Source organism: Herpailurus yagouaroundi, unplaced genomic scaffold (assembly GCF_014898765.1).
Source record: "Herpailurus yagouaroundi ecotype Mexico unplaced genomic scaffold, PumYag 250, whole genome shotgun sequence".
In the NCBI taxonomy this organism is placed as follows: Eukaryota; Metazoa; Chordata; class Mammalia; order Carnivora; family Felidae; genus Herpailurus; species Herpailurus yagouaroundi.
In genome coordinates this window covers 14,484,253-14,509,312 of record NW_024412467.1, presented here as the reverse complement: position 1 = coordinate 14,509,312, position 25,060 = coordinate 14,484,253, and the positions used below count along the sequence as shown (strand labels likewise).

Here is a 25,060-nt window from a genome sequence, read left to right as displayed (position 1 = left end):
GCCCCTAATTCTGCTTTTAAACATTCATAATTAGACAACTGATTCTCTGAGCAGACAGATGCAGATTTTTGTGTTAATGGAGGGTCTTTGTAATGGCATCCAGGGCATTTTTAGTTTTCAGTAAACGCTTAAAGACTACAACTATATCCACAACAAGAAAGGCAGGTACAAATACGCAAACCCCCACAAGTGAGAGAAGACATTCTCTCTACAGTCATACAAAAAGCAGGGTGTCCATAAGTTACAAAAAGCCTTAGACAATTGGCAGAAAGGTAGACTTTAACAATGAGAACAGGTGGACAAATTTCACAGAAACATGAACGAAAGCTTTCAAAAGTCTAAGTCCTACCCAAATGTTGATAACTCTAGCTCCTTATATAAAGGAAAATACATTCAACGAATCATAGTTAGAGCCAGAACTTTCATTTTTTTTTTTCTCCCGAGAGAGAGAGAGAGAAAGAGAGAGAGAGAGAGTGAGAGAGAGAGAATCCCAAGCAGGCTACACGGTCAGCATGGAGCCCTATGCAGGGCTCAATCCCACCACCTTGGGACCATGACCTGAACTGAAATCACGAGTCAGGCACTCAACTGACTGAGCCACCCAGGTGCTCCAAGAGCTAGTACCTTTAACTGTGTAGTTTTCACAATTTTTCAAAATGCGGATTTCCAGCTTGGGTGTGTTTTGTTTGTTTGTTTGTTTTTGTAAATACTAGCTACCCCTTAAGGCCGTCTAAGACTACTCCCTGCTGTTTCCACAGCACCGAGGGGAAGGCCTGGAATCAGGTCTATCATCTGCTCCTTGGTTTTTATTTAGAAAGAAATTGCGACAATAATAATAATGACCGAAAGCAATTTTTTTTTTTTAAATGCTATCCCTCCAGAACGCCTTATTTCTAATTCTGATGTACTCACAGAGGAAGAGACCTTGCAGGTAAGCAGTGGCTCCTAACTGCAGGACCAGAGACCTTTCAGGGACTTGGAGAGCCTCCCAGCCCTAGGATCTGTGTTGGGACACCGTGGCATAGGCACATCGAGTACGAAACGATCCATGTAGCAGCTCTGGTAATTGTAGACGTTCCTGGTCATGACTGCAAATGGTCCCCCCAAAGCTGCTTTATGACAGCCTCCAAGCCTGCATGCATTTGGATGCATGGGCCCAATTACAGCTTCAAATTTGGAAGGGCCATCAGGTCCGCTGTGCGCTAAGCAGAATACAAAAAAGCCCACAGCCCCAGAAAAGGGAAAGAAAGCCCGCCAAGTTACCAGGTCTTCCCCTCCCCAGTCTTCCCCCTCTATGCAAAGTCACCCCCAGTGTCTCAAGCTAAGTCTCAGGGGAGTAATCTTGGCTTCGTTCTTTTGCCTTACGCTTTAAGCCATCAGCAAGTTTGTTAATTCTACCGCCCAAACACTCCCTCTGTCTCTGCTCATCTCCACACCTGGTTCGCGGGCCCCGGCACCACGACCCACACCTGGATGCCTGCAAAGGCGTCCTCAGTGGTCCTGTCACCTGCACAGTGTTCTGTAGATGGCAGCCGGGGTGGGCCTCTCCTGACACAGACCGGATCATGTCACGCCCCCGGCAATGATTCCGCAGAGCCTTCCCATGGCAAGAAAAACAGGATGCACAGTCCTCAGCCTGGTGTCCACGGGGCTTCGTGCTCTGGCCCTGACAACCCCACCAGCTGCTCTCCGACCTGGTCGGCACCTCTCCCTTCCTCTGTGCCCCAAGCTCCTTCCCACCCTGGGGGCTTCATGTGCGCTTACCTCTGCCTGAACTCCTTTTTTGCCCCCTGCTCCCTCCCGGCTACCGGCCACTCATCCTCACAGAGGCCTTTTTTTCTGACCCACAAACCCACACTGTGCTGTGGGTCTTTCTCATAGAATACATAAAGTTTGTCCTTATCCATTACTTTAGGAGACTGTTTAATATCTGTCCCTTCTCTAGACTATACACTCCACAAAAACAGGGGCTACGTCTGTATCATGTGTCATCCGGCCCCATACACACAGCACACGGCAGACACGATCTGGACGCCCAGCAAAGGCGCAAAAATTTCCTGCTCTTGGGGCGCCTAAGTGTCCGACTTTGGCTCGGGTCGTGAACTCGCTTTCGTGGGTTCGAGCCCTGCGTCGGGCTCTATGCTGACAGCTCAGAACCTGGAACCGGTTCACAGTCTGTGTCTCCCTCTCTCTCTGCTCCTCCCCTGCTCGTGCTCTGTCTCTGTCTCAAAAATAAATAAAGATTAAAAAATAAATTAAAAAAAAATGCTCTGCTCTTATTTAGGCTCCTTAATTCATCCCTCCCTCAAAAGCACGGGACTAGGACAAGGATTTTATCTATAAAAACGAACAAGGGGGGGCGCCTGGGTGGCTCAGTGGGTTAAGTGTCCGACCTCGGCTCAGGTCATGATCTCACAGTTCGTGAGTTCGAAACCCTCGTGGGGCTCTGTGCTGATGGCTCAGAGCCTGGAGCCTGCTTGGGATTCTGTGTCTCCCTCTCTTTCTGCCCCTCTTCCCTCATACTCTGTGTCTCACTCTGTCTCTCCAAAAATGAATGTTAAAAAAATTTTTTTAAAACAAACCAAAGGGCTGTAAGTATACGCCCCACACACGTGTAGAATCACTGAGCATCAAAGCAGGATGCCCACTTTGAGCAAAGCTTTTACTCCCACTCCCGGAGCCCAGTGCCCCCCCCCCCCCCAGGCCTCCCGGCTCAGCGTGCAGGACCTCCCTGGAGAAAGAGCTCTCTCTTGCCACCATGTGCTCACTTCTGTGAAACCTTCGAGAAAATGGATGAATCTCATGAGTACCTGCAGGTGAGACGGGGGGCAGCTCGTAAGAAAGTACGGTCGCTGCTAGGGCGCCAGAGTGGGCGAGATTTAGGACCAAGCCGGCAAAGCAAGCGCCCGTATACACGAATGTGCCCATTAGATCGTGAGAGGGAGAGGAAGGGCAGGGCGGGGAATTCAAAACTCAAGACAGAGAAGCGTCTCAGAGCCAGGAATCCATGCCATGGGCGTGCAGCGTGTGGGTAAGTGGAGACACCATCCAGGGAGCAGACAGTGTCCTGCAGAAATGTTCTGCTCGGTAACGCGAGCACCTGGAGGTGAGAGAGAGGTGGTGGACTCAGACAAGCTCGAAATTTCCAGCGGGGCACAGGTGACTGCTCTACAGGCAGAGAGGATGCAGAGACCAGGGAAGGGGGCTGGGGGCTGGGGGCTGGTTGAAAGTCCCGCAGCGGCTCCCTGCTCCAGGAGAGGACCGGGCTCCACAACTGTCTGAGTCGCTTCCAGTGGGTTTCTCAAGCAGCCACAGGCATGGGGGGACTTTGTGCTGCCTCTGTAATCAGGCAGGTGATGTTCATTGGAATCTGGCGGAGGAGAAGGCTCTCACACCCGCCCATCCTGCTGCTCTTGGGCATTTTCACTTCTGTTCTGAGATCACGGGATGTTAGTAGCTCTTTCCTACCCACTTAGCTTTTTTTTTTTTTTTTCTTTCTGTTGGTATTTCAGAGGGGTTTAGGACCTCCCGTTATGAGTTTGTCCGTCCTGGTTTTTCTTCAACACAAAGTCATCCTTCTTGTTGGTAGTGTTACACACGGTTGCCATGGAAGTAGGGATTAATTACATCACATGGGAGGGCAGACTCAGCAGCACAGCCTCAAGGGCACCAAACGATTTTAATTATTCAAATTCCTAGTAACTACTTAGAAGACACGTATATCGTTTGGATATTAAAAAAATAAAAGTCTTGGACCTTCATTTTGAAACTGGGATGCATTTCCTAACGGGTATTCTGTTTAGAAATACGAAGAAATACTAGATCGTGGAATCGTAAAAGAGAGCCACTCTTCAGCACACCTGGGAAGTTCTCCAAAGTGGGATTTAAAAAAAGAAAAATAAAGATAAACTTTCACCACTCGGGTCCCTCCCTGCTCTCAGGAGATGAAGAAAGCATGGGGCGCCTGGGTGGCTCAGTCGATTCAGCATCTGACTTGAGCTCAGGTCATGATCTCGTAGTTTGTGAGTTTAAGCCCGGCATGGGGCTCTGTGCTGACAGCTCAGAGCCTGGAACCTGCTTGGGATTCTGTGGCTCCCTCCCTCTCGGCCCCTCCCCCACTCACACTCTGTCTGTCTCTCTCAAAAGTAAATGAACATGAAAGAAAAGCACGCACTGTGATCGCTTGGTTGTAGTTATATAAAACTGTGAGTGGACTGGTACTCCTTTGGCAGCTCATTATCAAAATCTGCTGTTCACCTTAAGACTTCCTGAGGGGCAAGATGGCTTTATTGTCCTTACTCAGTGAATTCTGCTCCCTAATCCCAGATTAGCTTCTCATTTCACTGCTGAGCCTGAAGCATTCACTCAACCTGTTTCCCAGGTGAATGTCTGTTGGAGAGTCTAACCCGCCTTAGATTAGGAAAGGAATAGTGCGAATAAAGTAATAGCTAGAAATGGTTTTAAACAAGAGGACAACCCATAAATAACACTGTAGTGATTAAACCTGGAAAAAATATCCACGGAAATATCAGGGTGTGGCCATTGACCACATTTTCATTCTTGGTTCAGGAGCTTTGGAACAATGCTCTGGAAAAGGATCTCTTCAGTGGCACACCATCCATTCAAGGACTTAACTAGTGTGTCCCTACCCTCCCTAAAGTCCCAGGATGAATCATGTCCCAATACCATTTTCTGATCTTTTGGGGCAGTCATGTTTTCGTTCTGACGTGAACCTAGTCCAGAATAGAAAATCTCCAGAGAAGATTTTAGAATGTAATGGTACAACAGATTTGAAGAAGGAGGAAGAGGCCACGAACCAAGGAATGTAAGCAGATTGTAGGTGGAAAAGGCAAGGAAACCGATTCTCCTGTGGAGTCTCCAGAAGGAATGCAGCTGTACTGATGTCTTGACCTCACCCCACAAGACGCATTTTGATCTTCTGACCTCCAGAACTCTAAGCTGACAGATTTATGTTGTCTTAAGTCATTAGGTTTCCATTACTTTGTTAAGTAGCAACAGGAAACTAATGCATGTAGCATTACCAAGGCTCTACCTCCCCTTATCACTCCATCAAATTGCTCTTGTGCAAGTCACTGGAGAGTTTAGTATTGCCAAAGCCAATGGAAGATTCTAACTCAGGTCATCTTACAATATCATCATACTTGACCTCTCGGAAGCTTCTGACATGCAATACTTCCTCTTTCTTGAAACATTTGTGTACTTGACTTCTGGGAGACCTAAAGGCATTGGGTTTCCTCCTAACTCATGGGCAGCCCCTTCACAATCTCCTTTGTAAAACTCTGCTTTTTCTCCCAGGCACAGGAAATGGAATGTTCTAAGGCTTAGTCCTGGAGTATCTTCATGAGCTGTACTTACCCCTTAGGTGATCTTAATTAACTTTAAAAAGAATCATTATGATGTAGACAACCAAATTTATAGCACCAGTCCGAAAATCTCCCCAATGCTCAAATGGCAACCTGCTGTTCTGCGCCTCGATTTTGCCATCTAACAGGCATCTCAAACATGTCCAAACAGAACATGTCCTCCTCAACCCTTGCACTGTCCCTAGGATCTCCATCCATACCCTTTCCCCATGCCTTAGGTTAAAAGCCTTATCTCTCTTGGTGCATCTGGGTGGCTCAGTCAGTTAAGCGTCTGACTCTCGATTTCAGCTCAGGTCATGATCTCGTGTTTGTGAGATCGAGCCCCAAGTACTTGCTCTACTGTCTGCCTGAGCCCTTTTGCCAAAATTTCCTGTGGCCGCCTTCCTCGCTTTATCCAAATTTCTCTGAAAATATCAGCTCACCACAGAGGCATCCCTGACCACTCTGATTGGCCTACACCCTATAAACCTACTAGTTTTATACACACACACACACACACACACACACACACACACACTCCTTTGTCCCCTCACCCTGCTTTACTTTTCAATTTAATACTTTCACTCCTTGACATCATTCACTATTTATTCATTTATTGCTTCTCTCCCCCACTAAGATTATATATATTCTCCACAAGGACAGATTTCTTTGGTTTGTTTGTTTTCACATCTTTAGTGCCTAGAAGAGGGCCTGGTACATAGAAGCTACTCTATAAATGCTTGTTAGCACTGCCTTATGTTAAAGTTAAAGGTCTTGCTTATTATTACATACATTAGCTAGAAAAAAATATATATGGTTATATATTATATAAAAATATGTAGATATAATATAAAGGAGGCTCCCTATAGTGGGATAACATTTGATAAAAATGGTGTCCATCAAGGTACTGTTTACAAAGGTATTTTTGAGAAAAGTTTATTTCCAGCTATCTCACTGTAGGAGAGCTGCATGGCTTCTAGTGACTTTGGACTGTGATTCAAATATCCTCCAACAGATCTCACTTACCACCCTAAGAGTGACATGGGCTGGGGCACTCTACCAACAGGACATACTCTGGCTGATGTCTTACATCATGGGGACGCAGAGGTGGATGGGAGGTGGAGTATCCCATGAGAACTTGACCAGGTCCCTCTTTCCTTTCAGATGTGGACGTTCTGGTTAATAATACTGGGGTGGGGGTTGTTTTTGTATTTTTTTACTGTCACAAATATCCTCCCAAAGATGCTACAAAACACAGCCTCTGCATTTAGTAAGTTAAAAGGCTGAGTGGGAATATATATGTGTACGGTATACATATATATATAATATCTAGAGTTTAGGCTTTTTGCAGTTAGGACACATATCTCACATTTCACCCCATAAAGATGAAAACAGATCTAAGTATATCATAATGGCTTTTTTTTTTTTTTAATGAATAATCCTTGGGGAACCTGGGTGGCTCAGTTGGTTAAGCATTAGACTTTGGCTCAGGTCATGATCTCGTGGTGTGTGAGTTCGAGCCCCATGTCGGGCTCTGTGCTGACAGCTCAGAGCCTGGAGCCTGCTTCGGATCCTGTGTCTCCCTCCCTCTCTCGGCCCTTCCCCTGCTTATACTCTGTCTCTCTCTCAAAAATAAATAAACATTCAAACATTTAAATGAAAAAAAATTAATGCATAATTCTTGATTCTGTCTTTTCGATTTGAACTGAGCATCAAAATCATCTAGGGGTCCTCTTTCCAGGCATATGCTCAGTTATGCCAGGAAAGGTTAACTTGAGTCCCATAAATGGAATTTATAGACTCAGAGACTTCCCAATTCACAAAAAGGTCTATTCCCTAAAGGCTGAAAACGACTGAGCTATCCATAGATATCTATATTGTGGGTCTCCTCTGCTCAGAGGCAGGGCTGGGATGAGGAATCAGGAAGGTATGGAGGATGGGTTGGTAATTTTTGACAACAAAGTGTGGCTATTTGGTACTGATAGGTCCACAGCTGACCTTCTTTACTCATCAGAAATCACCTACTCGGCAGCCCAACTATTTCACACCAGGTTTATGGGTGGGAGAGAAAAATCTGAGATTGGGTCTGAATTTGTGCGAGACAGCGTCTTGCATGCTATGAGGGAGGAAGAAACTGGAAGGTTTAGAGTTTCACTGTCACGACATTTTGACTCCCCAGCACATCCCCAGAGAGGGCCCACTGGCCTTCTAGACATGAATCATGTGTCGGTCACAGCCAGGCCAGGACACAGGGGACATAGAAGCCCTCCTGTCTACGTCATTCATTTGGTAATAATGACTGACTTCTGTATGACGCTGCATATGTCAATGTCTTACGTTCGTATTGAGTGTTATTTTATTATTTCACCTCTGTGTGTATATACTAGCCTCAATCAGATTTAAGGTGCTTGAAATCAAAACCCTTGTCAAACATTGATCGTGATGCTACACACATAGTTGGTACTTAATTATTTTTTTCAAATGAATAAATGGCAAGGCATTTAATAACTAAGAAGCCATATCTGGCACCTGCTCCAATTTAAAGAGCCAAGGTAAGGCCTGTCTCTTAAGAGCAGATGATTTTGAAACCTCTGTTAACACCAACGAAAGCTTTTCCGTTCTAAAATTCTGTGACCATGGATTGAGAGTTTTCTATGACCATCACATATCGATGCCATCCTTGATATTTCATAAAAGTGCTTGCACATGCGTTCTCAATAACTGGGTACTATTTTCAAATGTAGAGGGGCTCTGAGGGGGGTTCTCTGATCTATTTCAACTCTCCTTAGGGGCAACCTGAACAATGTAGGTTGGTTTCCAGAGAAATAAGTTCCCTAGCTCTCTTCAGGTTAGGATCTGATGGTTTCCTCAGTTACTGAGTCGTCTTCCTGCTATTTAAATCTGTCTGCTCTGGTTCTATCTTTAGTAGTCATTTAGATAAGACCCAGGGAGGTAGTGTTTTCCCCGGTGAAACCCGGAGGAATACTTTGCTGATCTTCCCTTTCTTTCGTGAAGACTGGAGAACCACTCAGCAGTGAGTCAGGTTGATCTACTTGAGTTCCTAGGGCACCAGCGAATGGCAGCCTGGCAATGGTGAATGCAAATATCTCATGTTACTATTTGGTTTGACTAAAAAACAAGGGTACAAAAATGTCCATGAGAGATGACAGTCAACTCTGAATGACTCTTCTTCAATGATACACCTCCAAGGAGCTAGAAGGGTCAGGCTGGTAGGGTTTCAAAGACCTGATGAATCATGAAGGTTTTATAACCACACTGTGTCAAAGGAGAGAGTGGTATTTCTTAATATGACAAATACTACTCATAAAGCCCAGGGCAACATCGCAAATGGCAACAGGGGAAATATTTCAGGGCTAAGGCTAGAATCACAAACATGAGGACTGTTGTGAAATGAGAGAATCTTTAAGGAAAGCTTGTGACTGGCTATGGACAACAATAATCCTTATCTTGTGGAAGAGAAAAGGGGGTGATTCCCTTCAGAACAAGGCCGGCCCCATATGGAGACTACTGGTACCAAATGTCTAACCTAACCTCTCATTATCACCCTGGCTGCCACAGTGGTGGTTTCCAGGTATTCATTCCTCTGGATTGTCATGGAAGGACACTGTTAGAATTTAGAAAGAGTCAACAAGTTGACCCAGTGATAGCCATTTTCATATTCATTCCTACTGGTATTTAAGAAATTAGTAGCGAGCATTCCTCAAGGCAATAGACTAGGAGAATTTAATAATTAGGACAGAAACTAGAGACAGTAAGGGACACAGTCTGGGAAAGAGGGATGAGATGCAGTCTTGAAGACACTGGATTTGGAGCACAACAAAAGGAAGCATGACACTTTGAAGGTGACCGCATCAGGGACACCCACTGTTGGTTCTGCGATGCCGACATTTTTCCATCAAGGCTCTGTTGGGAGTTTCTCCAATTAAACGAACAGAAACACAGGAGAGTCTGTGTCTGACCCAAGACAGCTTGCCTCCCCCTCTCCTCTCTTTGTCACCTGTGTCACTCCTCTGTTGACTCTAGTCCTTTCTCTCTAAGGGATTCAAGTTACTTAATTGACCAGAGGCCACATAGAAGGGTCAACAGAAACCCCTAGATTGTGAAAGCACAAAAATATCTTAAGACCTCTGTTGTACAATATCTGCCTTGCTAATTAGTTTGTGGATATGATGCACATTATCCAACTATCTGCTTCCAAAATTATCAAAAATCCATATGGCTGCTTAGCAAGGTCACAAATGCCAGGCATCACCATTACAACTATTTGGAAGAAGTCCAACTTGACTTCTATGTGGAAAATGGAACCTGCGAGAGGTAGGGAAGCCTGTAATCCTTGTAGGAAAACTCCTACATGAACTCACAAAGCCAGCAAAAAGGTGTTTGACATATGTGTTTGGCTCCAAATAAGAGATATTTCCTAGACTCTGCCTTTATATTTTAATAACATCTAGCTCAGTCACTTGTCCCCAATCACTTCATTTTCTTGAGTCATATTTTGGCTTATGAGCATACAGATGGGGATTCTGGACTTTTTTTTTTTTTTTTAAGTGAGAATTCTCACTTTGCTATGTTAATCAAGCTGAGTGACATCTTTTTGATTACCTGGTGAATTAGGAAACCCGATCGAGCCACAAATTTTGCACTTATTGTACTAAAAAGCAACAGTGAATTAGCCTTGGATTTAAATCCAGCTGTCCCATTTTTGAGCTTGGTAGCCCCACGCAAATCACTTAACCTCTCTGAGCTTCTTCTTTTTTTTTTTTTTTTGTGCAAAAAATCAGGATTACAGTTGTCATCTAAAGAAGGTTGTGTGAATTAAATGAACTCATATTTGAGGAACAAGCTTAGCACAGTGTATCATGCCATTAAAAAGCAGAAATATTCCCTACATGGGTATCTGAGATTAATGCTGATGGGAAATTGGGAAGGTGAGGAGTGGTCTCACCAAAAGAAGGTGGTGGAGGGATCCCCGAGAGGTGGGACTCATTTAATGTATTGTTTTTGTCCCGAACTCGAAGTTAGATCAGAACTTGCGTATCTTTGTCAATTAATCATCAGTATCTCACTGAGTACATAGTAAAGGTGAAAGAATATATTTTTCCAGGGGTAGGGCACACAGAGGGGCAGAGTTAATGGAATGAGTTGCTTTTCCAAATTGGTAATCATCTGAGCTTTAAGACAATGTAAGGATTAGGAGCAGAAGAAAGTTTGTGAGCTTGAAGAGCTTTCATGTGATGTTGCCTCCTTCGTAAATATTGAGAGCTGAGCTAGGACTTTGAATGATTAGCGCATGCATGCAATGCCAGTGACTCAGACCTCCCCTTTCATCCAAGACCTAAACAGCCGTGTGCCAGGACCACTTGTCCAGCTCACTGTCACTGGCGTTCAGATACCAGTGACCTGAATATCTCAGAACAGGTTCTGTTTACTATCCAGCCCCTCAAAAATAAACACGCGAATAAAAAACCGAAATGGGAACATATCCACAGAAATGTGTTAATGATAATTCCAGTTGCCATGTATAGCCCTATCAAGTATTAGCTAAGAAGCTAAGCTGTGTGAGCTGCTCCTTGGATGCTGGGGTGGATTTTTTTTTAAAGGTTGCTTGACTTCTTTCCTAGATCAGGTTTTCATTACATGCCATTTGCTGAAGTCACCTCTCTTTCAGGCCTGCAGCCGCCAAGAGGTTGCCCGTCATGGCTGGGTGTCTTTTCAATGACTTCAGAAGTAACTTGGCAAAAAGTGTTGCCTCGACATCCCCTCCGCTCGCGGTGGGTCCAATTACAGCAGCCATGTTTGTTCATTTTGTATCCTTACTGTGCTCTTGAAATAAATAGTGATGGGATGGAGAGTGAGAAGTGAACAGGATGCTGGGGGCTGAGAAGTTTGGAAACATAAATAAGGCACTGTGGAGTTCTTAGTACAGAGGCTGTTGCCTTTCCAAAGTCACTGAATTTCCCCCTCACTCACCATTGCATGATTCAACCATTCTGGAAAGATATCATCTAGGGCCTTCGGGTAAACGAGCTCTCGATCGTAGAGAAAAAGGATCCAGAATGACAAAAATACAAACTGGAAAATAGAACACAAAAATAGCATCATTAAATTTTTTTGTCAGTCGGAGCTTTCTAAGTTAACCAAGGAAACATGGCGAAATAAGAATAGACACCAGTTTTAAAGATATCCTCCAGACACATTATAGAAATGTAAAATGAAGACAAAATTCCTCACTGTTGAATTGCTAGGTCCACTCTGGGGATTCCAGAGAGTTGGGGATTAATTATTTGTCATCGTAGCAGACAGGGTGGATATAGATAAACAGGATTCACCGACTCTTAAGTCATTTTATTTTATTTTCATTTAAAAAAATTTTTTTTTTTAATGTTTATATTTGAGAGACCGAGACAGAGCATGAGCGGGGAGGGGCCGAGAGAGAGAGGGAGACGCAGAATCCGAAGCAGGCTCCAGGCTCCGAGCTGTCAGCACAGAGCCCGGCCCGGGGGTCAAACTCACGATCTGTGAGATCATGACCTGAGCCAAGGTCAGACACCCAACTGACCGAGCCACCCAGGTGCCCCAAGTCATTTTATTTTAACCAATGACCTCTCTTGTCTAAGCTTTCATCAGAAATACTGAGAGCAGCCACACGGGGTGGTTTGAGTCTTACAGTTTCCTTACCCATCTAAGTTTGAAGGCTCAATGCTAGAGGATTCAGGACAAGGATAGGTGGAAAGAGGCAGCCATTTCTAAGCACAGATTCTGCTGGGCGGCCGACGGGCTTGATCCCAGTTCATTCCCATTCTGCCCGATGAGTGGAAACAGGAGCCACGTCATCGAAACATGGACCGTATCAGCAGATACGCTCACTGTCACTGGCATATGTTGTACTTCTTTCCAGGGTCCATTCATTCAACAAAATGAATGAGGCTCTCACTGTGCACCCCACACGAGATATTTTGGACAGACTGTCTCGCTCTCTCCCCAATTGTCTTTTCCACGTACCAACTCTGAAGTTCTCATACCCTTTTTTTTTTTTTTTTATGGTTTCCACTTGCAGAAGTAACATATGCTCATTGTAGCAAGTGAAACAAGATGTATAAAAGGGAAAATGAGTCATCTGTCTCCCCAGCACCCTGCATTCCCGGTACTCCCATGGAGCCAAGGTTATCTTAGCTGTCGTTTGATGAAGAAAGATCCTTCAAACTTCCCCATTAGACATCAACAAGGATCTTGTATCGAACGTTCACCAAGATAAGAAGGCAGTGTTAACTCCAGTCCGTAATGAGCCCTATTTCCGGGTGCCAGTGGGCAACACGGTACAGTCCTCAGGCAAGACATTCATGCAAACTCAGTTGCTCTGGTTTGCAATAAGGGGCCCTGAACAGCCTCGCTGCCCGGGGGGGTGTGTTGTTCCTGCGAATCTACCTGGGTGTTATATTACTAACACACCTTCGTCACTTACTGTGGATATTGGAAAAGCCAGCGTGGTAAAAAGCAGGTCTCTGAAGGCGGTCACGAACTTAAGGTCTCTTTCCCCTTTAATTCTTTTCAGCACATCTTCCACGCAGGCGACCCCGTAGAAAATGGCCTGCAAGAGCTAAATTCATTACAACAAATGAGAGCATTTTCATTTGCTTTAATTAATACATTCTTCACCGACGTAAAGCTCCGTCCCTCTGGGAGCAATGTTGATTTGAGGAGGTGGGGGGGGGGGCTGCTGTTGGCTGTTTTGGTTGAGAGCCAATTCAAGGGCTGGTCTTCCAGCTCAGTGGGCCCTGACCTTGCTTGCTAAAACTGATTGAGTAAAGTCGTTTAGGGGATAATAATGTGTACAGTATTTAGTGTAATGGACTTGAGCTAAAATGGAAACAAAATAGTCAGCTTAAAAGGAGAATGTAATGAGATAGATACCTTAGCTGCACAGAGGTGGGCAAAACCAAATAAACAACATGAGGGCAAAGAGCCAGACGCAATGGTGGGCATATTCTGGCCTCTTCCAGAAGGAACCAAAAAATGTTTAAATGCCTAGCGCTACAATCGCATTAAAGAAGCCAGAAATCAGGGTCAAGAGCACCACAAAGCAGCTCTGTGCTCTTATGAGGGAGAAGCACAAGATGGCATCTTGCTTATCTGAGGGAGAAGTTGATGTCCTTCTCTGATTGCAAGGGGGTGCGCGAAGGCCTTACAAAGAAAATCTGGCTAAGGCAGTGACTTAAATCCACAGGGATAGAGCAACCCAGGGGTTCTGCTGTGTCACTAAATACCACGAGGTCCCTGAGGCCAGACATAAGAGAAGGACAGCCTTCTTCAGAGAAGTAAAACCAAATCAAGGGCAAACTTTGCCCATTCTTACCATTTCGCACAAACCCACGGCTCCTGATTTAAGACCTCATGGGTCACACTACAGAGTTGGGGTTGGTTTTGAGTTGTGCTTGCATTAGACCCCATCCTACTCCTTAAAAGTTCTGGGCTGGTACAAAAGGGGCCATCTGGACTCCTCTCTGAGAGCATGAGTCAGGCAAGTTCTGGACCCCAGGGCATTGTACTCAGGAGGGATCAATCAGCCGTCAGGGAATGACCTCTGAGGTCTGAACTCGAGGAGAGTTCTAGCAGAGTTGGCCTCCTACCAGTCTTTAGCGTGAAGAAGCAGGTGGGAGAGGATACAGAGGTGAATTAGGCCAGCAATATGCATAGCTGGGTCCGCAGACCAGCAGCACTGGTGTTACCCCAAAACTCATGAGAAATGCAGACCTCAGCCCCACCCCAGACTACGCAGTCAGAATCTCTGGGAGTGAGGTCCAGGAACTCGTTAGCAAACTCTCCAGGAAGTTCTGGAGACACTCACTGGGTTAGACATAAATTTATCACTTACAAATCCTACTGACTCCTCAAAGCTAATAGACGACTTTCACTGATGTTATGTGCCCGGCACTGATCTAGGCTTTTAATTTCTCGTAACAACCTTATGAGGTAAGTCCTATTATTATGCTCTCTCCCGACCCATTTTACAGATGAGGAAACTGAGGCATAGAGGCATGAACACACTTGCCTAAAGTCTCATGGTGGATACATGGGGATTTGAAACCCAGAGTCTGGTTCTTGAGTCAGACTTTATGTATTTTTAATTTAATTCAATTTTTTTTAATATGAAATTTGTTGTCAGATTGGTTTCCATACAAGAGTCAGACTTTAAAAAACAGAGGTTTCTAAGAACAGTTCAGGTAAAGCACCGTGAGAGGTCAGAAGAAAGAAAGCTATCTCCAGGTGGAAGAATGAAAAATGACTTTGAAAAATACTGATGCCTGTTTGCCACCCGTTCCCTCAGAGATTCTAATCTTCTGGGGGTGTGGCCTAGGCGTCAGGATTTTTAAAAAATCTCCCAAGTGCTTCTAATTAGGACAGATAAGGTTGAGAGCCACTTGCCTAGAGGAACTTCCATTTGGACATTTGGATCTGGCCTTCCCAAGAGAGGCCGGATGCAATGGACAAAGAGAGAGAGAGAGGGAGAGAGAGATGGAAAGCAAATGCTGGGGCAATGCCTTCGTCTAAAGGGCACAGGGCCAAGAGGGTCAGCAAAGCATCAAAGAATGATCTGATGGTACAAGACAGAACAGACAGGAGCCCCAGAAGGGAGGAGGAAGCTTTGAGCCAGAAGGGTGGTTCCAGGGAGGGGTGGGAAGCAAGCGTTAAATGTCATAAACCCGCGGCCACCCCAATACTCGTGATCTACTTTTGACACTCAGCCCTCAGGCTGTAGAATCTGGAGTACATGGATGTTAGAGGAAGTCACCTCCTCCACCCTTTCCCGCTCCCACCCGTCCAGCAGCCCTCACCTCACCCCTGGTTTCACTTCCAGCTGTTTTAGGCCGCAGCAGGCAGCTGCTTTAGTAAGGAAGGACAGGCATGGGGCCCGGGCCCTGGCGAGGAGGCCCACACTCTTCTATCAACATAGCAATTAATCACGTCCTGAGCTCGGAGAGTCTGCCAGGGTTTCTCTCTTTGGGGAGAGGCCGCCTCCGCCCAGCATGTGAGGTCCATGTGACCGCTTTCCTTAGCAAGAGCTTTCTAGAGTCCCCATGAGTCAAGCTGGTCCTAACTCTCTCTTGCTTTTCCCAGTCAAAAAATGTCGAAATTGGACTGGGGAAAAGAACACATTACTCAGAGGCTCCCTGGCTTCTCCTTCACCAATAAAACTTTTCTCCGTGCCGCAAACTGGCCAATCGCTTCTCCACCTCTACCGCCCAGCTCCCGTATATACGCCACGCTGTGAAGATGCCAGCTGGGTGCGTAGAGCAGCCTTGTCCCCGCCGATCTTCATCTTGCATTGGCATGCCATCATCTGTATCAACAAGGAATATTTGTGGAGCCCTCACAAAGGAGCTCGGGAGGGAGGCGCTAGGATGTTGCCAAGAGAAATACGTAAACCAGAACTAGGGCGGAGAGGAGCCACACAGCTGAGCTGGAGGGCAGGGAGAGGGAGGCGCCATAAGCTCATTCAGTGGGTAGGCTCCTTGGAGGGCCACAGAACAGGTCTCGATCAGCTCGCCCAATGGGACAAGGGTCTGCTCAGTCCCTAAGGACAATACAGTGAAATGGTTATCAAACAAGAACAACAAGAACAGTCAAGGGCGACAGTGGTAGTTATTAGGGACTGAATGATCCCCCCCCCCCCAATGCACATTGAAGTCATAACCCCCAGTGCCTCTGAAAGTGGCTTTACAGAAGTAAGTGAGCTAAAATGAGGTCGGTAAGGGTGAGTCCTGATCCAACAAGACTGGTGACGCCCAATGGTGTCTTTACAAGGGGAGTTCTAGGACACAGACAATAGCCAGAGTGAGGCATGACCGAGTGAGACACGGGGAGCACGTCAGCATGCTGAGGAAGGGGCCTCAGGAAAAACCAACACTGCTGATACAATCATCTTGGACTTTTAGCCTCTGGAACTGTGAGAAAATAAATTTCTGTTGTCTAAGCCACCCGTCCGTCATACTTTGTTATGGTGGCCAGAGCAGACCAACACGGGAGCGTTAAAACAAGGTAGCAACAACGGGCCCTGTTAAGAATCTTACAACAAAATTACTGTCATTTACATTTCTTTTCTTTTTTTTAATGTTTTTTAAAGTTTACTTTTGAGAGGCACAGAGAGCAAGCGAGGGAGGGGCAGAGAGAGAGAGGGAGACACAGAATCGGAAGCCGGCTCCAGGCTCCGAGCTGTCAGCACAGAGCCCGACGCGGGGCTCGAACTCACGTACCACGAGATCACGACCTGAGCCCAAGTCCGACACTCAGCCGACTGAGCGACCCAGGAGCCCCACTGTCATTTACATTTCTCAACTATTTGGCCACCAGGAAGGCACAGCTAATGGTATCTTCTTGGCCAGCATTTGCCTGAGAGCTACTGCCCTGTGATTTATCTTTTCGACCAGGTCTGCTCTAAGTCTCATTGGTCTTTGTGCCTTTTATTCTGAAATGTTGCTGGTCTAAGTTTGTTAGCTGGCTTCCACTTTTTTTTTTTTTTTTTGTTGCTAGCTAACAAATTTACCACCTGGGAAGGCTGAATTACATTTTTTATAACTAGGGCAATTTAAGAAACCATAGCTAAAGGAAATTTCGTTTTTATATTCATGTGTCTTCACAAGATTCACAAAAATCTTGAAATTATGGAAACTTAGCCTTTCTAAGTCATTAAGTTCATTTCTTTGCCTTTAAGCCAGAACTGTCTTCAACTGTCTCAGGAAATGAGAATTTCTTCTATGTAAGAAATAACTCCAGAGAGGGAGATTCCACAAGTTTTTCTGAGCAAGGCATTACAACTCTCATTGGATGAGTCGTCATCCAACGCCCAGCCCAGCTCTGTGCCTGACTTGAACAGGCTGGACCTTTCTTAGGTCTTGCCTTCCAAATGAGGCAAGGTTTACAGTGGGAGACTATTCCAGAATAAAACAGCAAATGGGGACTGACGGTGGTGAGTATTTTCTATAATTGCAGTGATGAGAGTAGTGGCGTTTGGGGGCAGGTAGAAGAAACCTTTGCTAAAATCTAGCTGCAGAATACGCAATATACTGTTTCAAGCCTCATTCGGGTGCAGTTAGCTTCAGTAAAACACTGAGATAAGAGAATGAGATAGAAAACATAGGAGAAATGGAGAATATAAGCTGGCAACAAGTGGAGGAGAACGAGAGAAGAAACCAAGAACACTGGCGGGGGATTGGAAGAAGAATTCTAAGAATGCTCAGCCAGTGTTGTGTGCTGATGATAACTGGCTTCGAGAAACAGCAGGATGGGGGTGGGGAGACGACCCTACAGGTGGGATGGGGGGGCCCGAGAGACCAGGGTTTAACTCTTCCCAGTTAGGCCCATGCTCTGGTCATTTATTCATGCCACCAACATTCACAGAGTGGAGGTGCCACAACCTGTATTAGATACAGTACAGGCCAGGGCAGGCCCTGTGCTAATGTGTCTTTATTAGGACGAAGAAGAGAGGAGAAGCAGGAGGAGGCATCTTTCCTGTACATTTACTCTTTTATGTTATGTAGGTCAGGTTCCCTGGGAAAGGATCAGATGCTTAGATCTGCCTGCAGAGTGTTCATTGAGGGGTACCCCCCAGGACAACTGTGAGCGGGAGGGAAGAGGGGGGACAGCAGGTCTGAGCGGCAGGAAAAGAGGAAAAGCAATGCATTGGCATGAAATCGTCTGGTCCGCAAAGGAACTCTGGATCCGAGCTGACTCTTCGGTGCGGTCCCAGAGCCCGGCCTTCGCACCACAAATCAGCCAGTCACTGGATGCAGCAACTCCAGGGAGGGCCCTAAGTCTTGTCTAAGCAGCTCCCTTCGGCTGAAGGGCAATCCTAGGACAGGACCCCAGCTGTGAGTCATCACCAGCCAACACTCTTCCCGGGAACTGGGGAACGAGTACCTCGATGCTAGAGAGATGGGGGGGATCCTGGGGGCCACACCACAGTATCCACTACCTATGAGGACACTGAGGCTCAGGGAAGTTAGGTAACCCACACAAGATCACACAGCCCGTGAATGACAGAGCCAGCACTCACACCCAGGCCACCTGTCCTCTATCTATACTGTGTGTAAAGAACCTACCAAAATGTCATGGCTGCTCAGTAAGCTACAGCTATTCTGTTTTGGGTGCTGGTGGTGACAGGTTCCTGCCATCGCTTCTCCTCCTTTCAGCGGCCTGAGAGCTAACAACGGGGGCCTTAAGCATTTTTGGGAAAGGACAGTTCTGTGTATTTCTGACTCTGTTGCGCATCAGAGCTCCACTGATTGATATATTGACCTGATGATGGAAATCCAAGGTTGGCCCCGAGTATCGAAGTGGGGGCCAGAACGTAAATGGGTCCCTGTCTTCCCAGCGTTCAGGAGCTACTTTGGAGTTTGGACCCATGGAGGCTCCTCAAGGATCTCTCTTCCACTGGCCCTGCTTTACCGTCCCTGAGGACCTCTGTGATGAGGTTGCTCTTGTCATGGTGACAGCTTGAAGAGAATGAGGTCGGAGCTGCCTGAGGCTTGGGCAACTTTATGCCAAATGGAGGGAAAGGTCGTGTCTCGGTTGGTGAAGTGGGGAGGGCCCCACCCAGAATCTCCCCTGGAGATCCCGGTTATGTGGCACCACCTCCAACAGGGCTTCAGAAGGAACCTTACTTTTAAAAAGAGGAAAACCCAGCAAGCCGTTCAAAGTCAACAAGCTAAATCGAAGCTAAAAGTCCCCTCCATCCCCCACCTCCTAGCTTATATTCCTTGAGGTCAGAGACAGTCCCTGGATGGAAATGGAGTGGACTACAGAGGCGGGGACACAAAATTTGTGGAGGTCCCGGGCGCTGGAAGCCAGAGCCAACATGGGGGTCATGAGGATGTCCATAGCACTGCCTTGTCTCCACTCCAGCTTCAAGGGTTTCCCCATTCATCATATGCTCCCTGCTTGAGCCTGCAAAGTCTACTCCCAGGACGGCCCCAGGTCCCAAGGGCTGCACCTGCACAGCTCTAGCGGGGGCTCCGCGGTGGCCACCCTTTGGCTGGGAAGCTGGAGTGTGTCACCCACAGAGGGAGATACCGGAGCAGTGAGGCAGGTGGGCGACCCTTGCCTGGAGCTGGGACCCACCAACCACGGTGCTGTGAGGGGACCGATGTCCCACTAAACCGCCTTTCCCTCCGCACCACCTCTATTCAGAAACGGGATGACTAGAAGCTCATCCCCACCCTCCTACCTTCTCTTTTCATCATCCAGCGCATACAGCATTCTGAGTGCTTCTGGCACGCCAGGCCACGCATCCCTCATGGTCACTCTGTGATGATGCACTACTTTCCTTTCCATTTGGCAGCTTTGGGAACCCAAAACACAAAAAAATACCTAGCCCAGTGTCACGGAGCCTGGAGGTGGGGAGGCTGAGGTACCATCCCAGAGACTCATGACCCTAGAGCTCATGCTTATAACCACCAGGCTACACAGCCTCTCCCTCCCCACAGAGAATCGGCTGCCCCTTCCCTGGGGAGGGTGGACTCCCTCATTAGGCAAAACCTCCCAACTGCCCTCTCCTTCCTTTACTCTCCTTAAGCACCAGGCAGGAATAGGTCACGGTGCCCAACTCTCAGTGACACCCATCCCACCCCAGCCCCCCACCCCCACCCCCAAGCCTGTGTGTCTTCCCTTTGAACGCCCTGGGATGCTTCAAGAGGAAATGGGACGCTCAGAATGTTGACCCGCACCAAAGCGGATTGTGCTCTTGAAAGGAGGCGTAACTGACACTCAGCCAAGTAAAAATTGAGGCTGTTTCAAGGGAGGGGGTGTAATTTTCCTGGAGAGCAGGCTGGGGTACTGACTTCCACAGGCTTACATAAAATAAACTGAAGAGTGTTAGAGCAGGTTACGAGACTTCTATGACTTTATAAACACAGCCATCAGCTAGTCACTAATTAATCCTTAGTTAACACCAATTAATCATTAAGAGAACACAACCCTTCATCAGCCCATGAGGCCTCAAAAGCAGAGCAATGTTCAGGCCCAGTATCTCACCTTGGGTAACATATGTGAAATCTATTCTTTAAATCGACCTGCTGACACACAGCCAACCACAGTCAACCCATCGTCGCCAACTGAGAAACTCTGCATCAAGCCACACTTTCAGTGACACCTAACAGAGCCTGGAAAGGAAACAGCTGCAGGTGAGCCCCTCTCTGCTCATTTCAAAGGCCAGAAGATGTCAGAAGAGATAATATTGTACAGGGAGGCAGAAAACACTGAAGGTCAAGTGCGGTCAACATTCCAAGTCGCTCGGTTTTTATACGGGGGTTACGCCATGCCAGCCATTGTAGCAAATCCAGTGTAGAACCAGAATGTCAGGAGACAAAGCTCCTGGTTTAGAGGATTTATGATTTTATTGGAATGTTACGACTCACATGTGGGTGGAAACAAGAAAATCATACTATACCTAAATAAGCAGGGGCTGAGAGATGTCATAAAAACTCAGGGAAAGGGGAGCCTGGGTGGCTCAGTCAGTTAAGCTTCCGACTCTTCAGTTAGGCTCAGGTCATAACCTCATGGTTGGTGAGTTCAAGCCCCACATCATGCTCTGCACCGATGGCACGGGGCCTGCTTGGGATTCTCTCTCTCTCCCTCTATCTCTGCCCCTCTCCTGCTCACACACACACACACACACACACACACTCAAAATAGATAAAACAAACATTAAAAAGAGTTTTAAAAAAACCTCAGAAATAAAAGAACAAATGTGGGCTGGAGTTGGTCAGCAGAGATTTTAAGGAAAACATGGGATATCAGGGGTCTATGAAAACAGCAAAATGGTGGAGGGGCAGGCAGGCCTTTCATTCAAGGACGGTGTAAATACAGGCAGAACAGTGACGGCAAGAAGCGTAGGGACCAATGCTGGAAAAGACACAGGCTTTCCTGGAGAAGAGACCAGCTTTTCTGGGGAGAGGGGGGCCTGAAGGCTGGGTAGGCAGGTGAGCTCACACGTCAGGAATTTGCAATTGGTTCCATCAGGTAGGAGGGAGCCACCGTGGTTTCTTCAGTAGCAGACCACATTTCTCAAGCAGGCTCATGATGTTTATAACAAAACTAAACCAAAAACAGTGCTTTGGGAAGATTAATCTGGAATCTGAGCGGTAGATAGATGAATTGCTAATGAGAGGGCAATGAAGCGATAATCTCGTCACCCAGGTACAAATTAATAAGAGCCTGTAATAAGAGGGATATTAAGATTGGGGAAGAAAGAAGGAGCCCGACAACAGGAAAAAGATAGGATTTGGTGGCTGATTAGTCAGGGAAGCGGAAAGGGGATTAATACTAGGAAATGATAGTGTCTTTGACAAGATAAGTGGCTTTTTTCCATACTTGGAAATATGACAGCTCTGGGGCATGGGACTGAGTGAAAACGAAGAAGTCAGGGAGCTGGTTTGTGGGAGTAGGTGATAAGTCTGTTCTCAGCCATGCTTAGTGTGAGGTTCCATACTGGAACTTGGGTTAGATTCCACTATCCACCCCGACTACAGACACCCTTGTCTTTTAGTTGACCATTTCTAAGATAAAGCCAATGGATGCACAGAGCAGAGGTTTTCACTGAATTATTCTAGCTTCACAAAAGCATTTCTTTGTTGTTTTCCATTTGTGTGTCTATTTCATAAAATCCTATGACTCAAACAAGCAGTCATCTTGATAATTTCCAGGGACACTGGAGCTACGGGGGCTTGGGTCTTCCAGGCCAAAATCAAAAGCCAGCAAATGGCCAGAGAGGGGGAAGCAGGACATCCAGGCGTCTTTGCTTCGAACCTTCTGAATTTCCTCCCCTTACAGCGTAACGCGTTCTGACCACGCATAACCTCTGCTTAGGATCGTGATTCCAAAGGATTGGAATATTTTTGCCCGCTCTCTGAAATCAGAGGTTTTCACCACACCCTACATTTTAGTTAAAAATCTCAAACATCCATTAGCATCCCCAAAGGATGTGCTATTTTTAGCTTTTAAGTCTGAAAATATTTTTACATATTTCCAACACATTGTTTTTAATCGATTTTCCTCCCATTCATTTTCGCTTCATTCATCAGAATGTGGTCAGCTGGGCTAGAGAGACAAGAAGGAATCAAGTCACTGGATTGGTTTGTAAATGGTTGAAAATGTGTATTTGCCATTTGGTTGGGTGATTTATCCTTTAAGATGGAGCCTGAGCCTATAAAAAATTGAAGTGGGATCTGAACATGGCAAAACGTGTTTGCTTTTCTTAGATAAATCTGTTAGTCTGCGCTGGGAAATGGCATCGTTCCCCCCACTGGAAATTATGCTTCCCACACAACATCCGCCACTCTGCCTTCCCTCACAGATTTCCCCAAGCAAAGTTCAAAATCCTGCCTGTGTTTGTAGTCAGTCCCCTGGTGAAGCCATTCATTTAGTCTTTCCATTTGGGCTCTCTGAGAAGAGCTCCACGACAGGATCCTTTTCGAAAGAGCGCTGGGCAACTAGTCCAACACGTAGCTACAGGTACCTTCTGAATTGGGTCTCTCAGAGCAAATTGTCAAGGAAAAAGCCAAAGTTTCCAGACAACGAAGAAGGAAGGCAAAGAATGGGATCTGGCATCCGATAAAATTCAGAGGGGATAGGTGCCAAAACACTGATACTCTAGACAAACAGATCGCTTCCTGGTATGGTCATACCGACTTACCAGATTTAGGAAGGTCAAGTATTTCCACTGTCCACCATTTAGAAAGATTTTGGATTTCCGCTGGTCCTCTCCTTGCTGCGAGATGTAGTAATTGAGAAAAAGATACCAGCTCCAAACAAGGAAGTGGTAAATGCATGTGCAAGTTCTCCTCATGGCTAGCTCTGACCACGGAGCCGTGAATGTCTCAGGGAGCTCTCCTCAGCGTCCTTCTCCTCCTCTGGGTCACAGTTGGAGTCCCGGGGCAGGCCAGAGAGCTGTAAAATACACCCCTCAGGGATCGAGAGTTCCAACAGGGCTGAATTTTGCTTCTCTCATAGGCTCCCTCCCTGATAAACTTGGGAGACAGGATTATTCGTGGCTTTGAGATGCTTTCCTTTAGATAACAAGTAATCCTCAGATTTGCATAAATACTTAGGCAGGGAGGAAGGCCAGAACTGCCCTTTGCACTGTTTGGCTGGGGTGGGGGTTAAATGACCTTATTGTGAAACGCCAATAAACTAATAAATACTGTCCTGGCCACATTCTCTTTTCTTTCCTTTTCATTTGGACAGAACAAGAAAGCTGGGACAATACGTCTTGCTAGATGAGGATCAGGGCGATGTACCAGAAGGGAGACATTACGGGCATGTTTATGCCACCGAGGGAGAGGGAGGTAAGGAGAATGGAAAAGGATGTTGTAATCTTGTTCCCGAGGTCTCCAGGGCCCTATGAAACCTGCAACAAACTTTGCTCTCCGGGGAACGGCTCCAAGGCTTTTTTTTTTTTTTTTTGAGTTTTATATCTAAGCCCAAGAGAATCAAAGGTTAGCCAGGGCTCCCCCAGATGTTTATTTGCATGGGTATTTCTGAGCCCTGAGAGGGAAGAAGCATAGCGTGAGGAAGAGATATGTAGTCATGACCCCAACATACCTGAGTTTAGACATTGCTGGGAGACAGTGAGGGTCTCTGCATTGCCTTCGAGAGGACGAGCATGCGCTCCGGCCGGGCAGCAGAACCGGGCCCTGCTCAGGTTCAACAGGAGGACCCTGAGAGAGCGCCAGAAGTGTCATACCTTGTGACGTCACCAGCTTGTTTCCCCGGGCAACTGACTCAGAGGGTTCTAAGCAAATCCCCAAGGGAAGGGCTCCCAGTGCCAGTATGTAAGTCTGGAGTTGATGCTGTTGCATGATTTAATCAGGGCTTGGGAGTACTGGGAGAAAGAACCATAGGCTGCACGTGGGCTGCAAAAGAAAAACAGACCCACCTCCGAAGAGTCATCAGGCCCCAGACATCAGGAAGCGTGGTAGATGGTGGCCCAGGGTGGGGAGCGCAAACCCGAGCCAGCAATGGAGGGTCTTCCTCATAAGTGTTGCCAAGGGAGAGGGTGATCTGGCAAAAATGGTGACATAAAACTATAGACACAACTCCATCCATGGCCTGGGTTAAAATTGCAAATGACAGGGGCGCCTGGGTGCCTCGGTCGGTTGAGCGTCCACCCTCGGCTCGGATCGTGATCTCGCAGTTCGTGAGTTCGAGCCCCCCGCCCAGCTCACTGCTGTCAGCACAGAGCCTGCTGCAGATCCCCCGTCCCCTTCTCTCTCTGCCCCTCACCTGCTCATGCTTTCTCTCATCCTCAAAACATTAAATGAATAAAATAATGGCAAATTACAAAAGCAGCTAATGCTTTGCCAATACTTACCGTGACAAGCCTTGCTCTGAGTGCTTCACACCTTAGCTCGGTTAACACTCTAAACACCACTATGAAGTAAGTACCACGATGAACCTCACTATTAGGAACTCCATTCTCAGATGAGGAAATGGAAGCCAGGCTGCTAAAAGGATGCTCGAAAAGTAGCAAGAGACAGAGCTACAGTCTGCACTCTAACCAGCGAGCCTGACCACAAAGCGACAATGTTTGCTCTGCAGAACCTATGACTTCCTTTGCAAACGTTTCTCCACTCCCCGCTAACCCCTCTTATTTCTCTATCTCTCCCATGGGAAAGTTCTCTCAG

At 46.7% G+C, this 25,060-nt stretch overlaps 1 protein-coding gene across 1 annotated transcript in view; it reads right to left on the bottom strand.

The window, feature by feature from the left end:
- The window catches only part of ADTRP (androgen dependent TFPI regulating protein), a 67,002-nt gene extending 42,899 nt beyond the window's left edge, over positions 1-24,103 (bottom strand). The window contains exons 1-4 of the mRNA XM_040460291.1: positions 23,979-24,103; positions 23,071-23,324; positions 12,847-12,981; positions 11,355-11,456 (exon numbers count right to left, since the gene is read on the bottom strand). Coding sequence (XP_040316225.1) covers positions 11,355-11,456; positions 12,847-12,981; positions 23,071-23,223 — 390 coding nt within the window. The 5' untranslated portion in view covers positions 23,224-23,324; positions 23,979-24,103. The remainder of the gene's footprint in view (positions 1-11,354; positions 11,457-12,846; positions 12,982-23,070; positions 23,325-23,978) is intronic.
- Between the last annotated feature and the right edge of the window lie 957 nt (positions 24,104-25,060).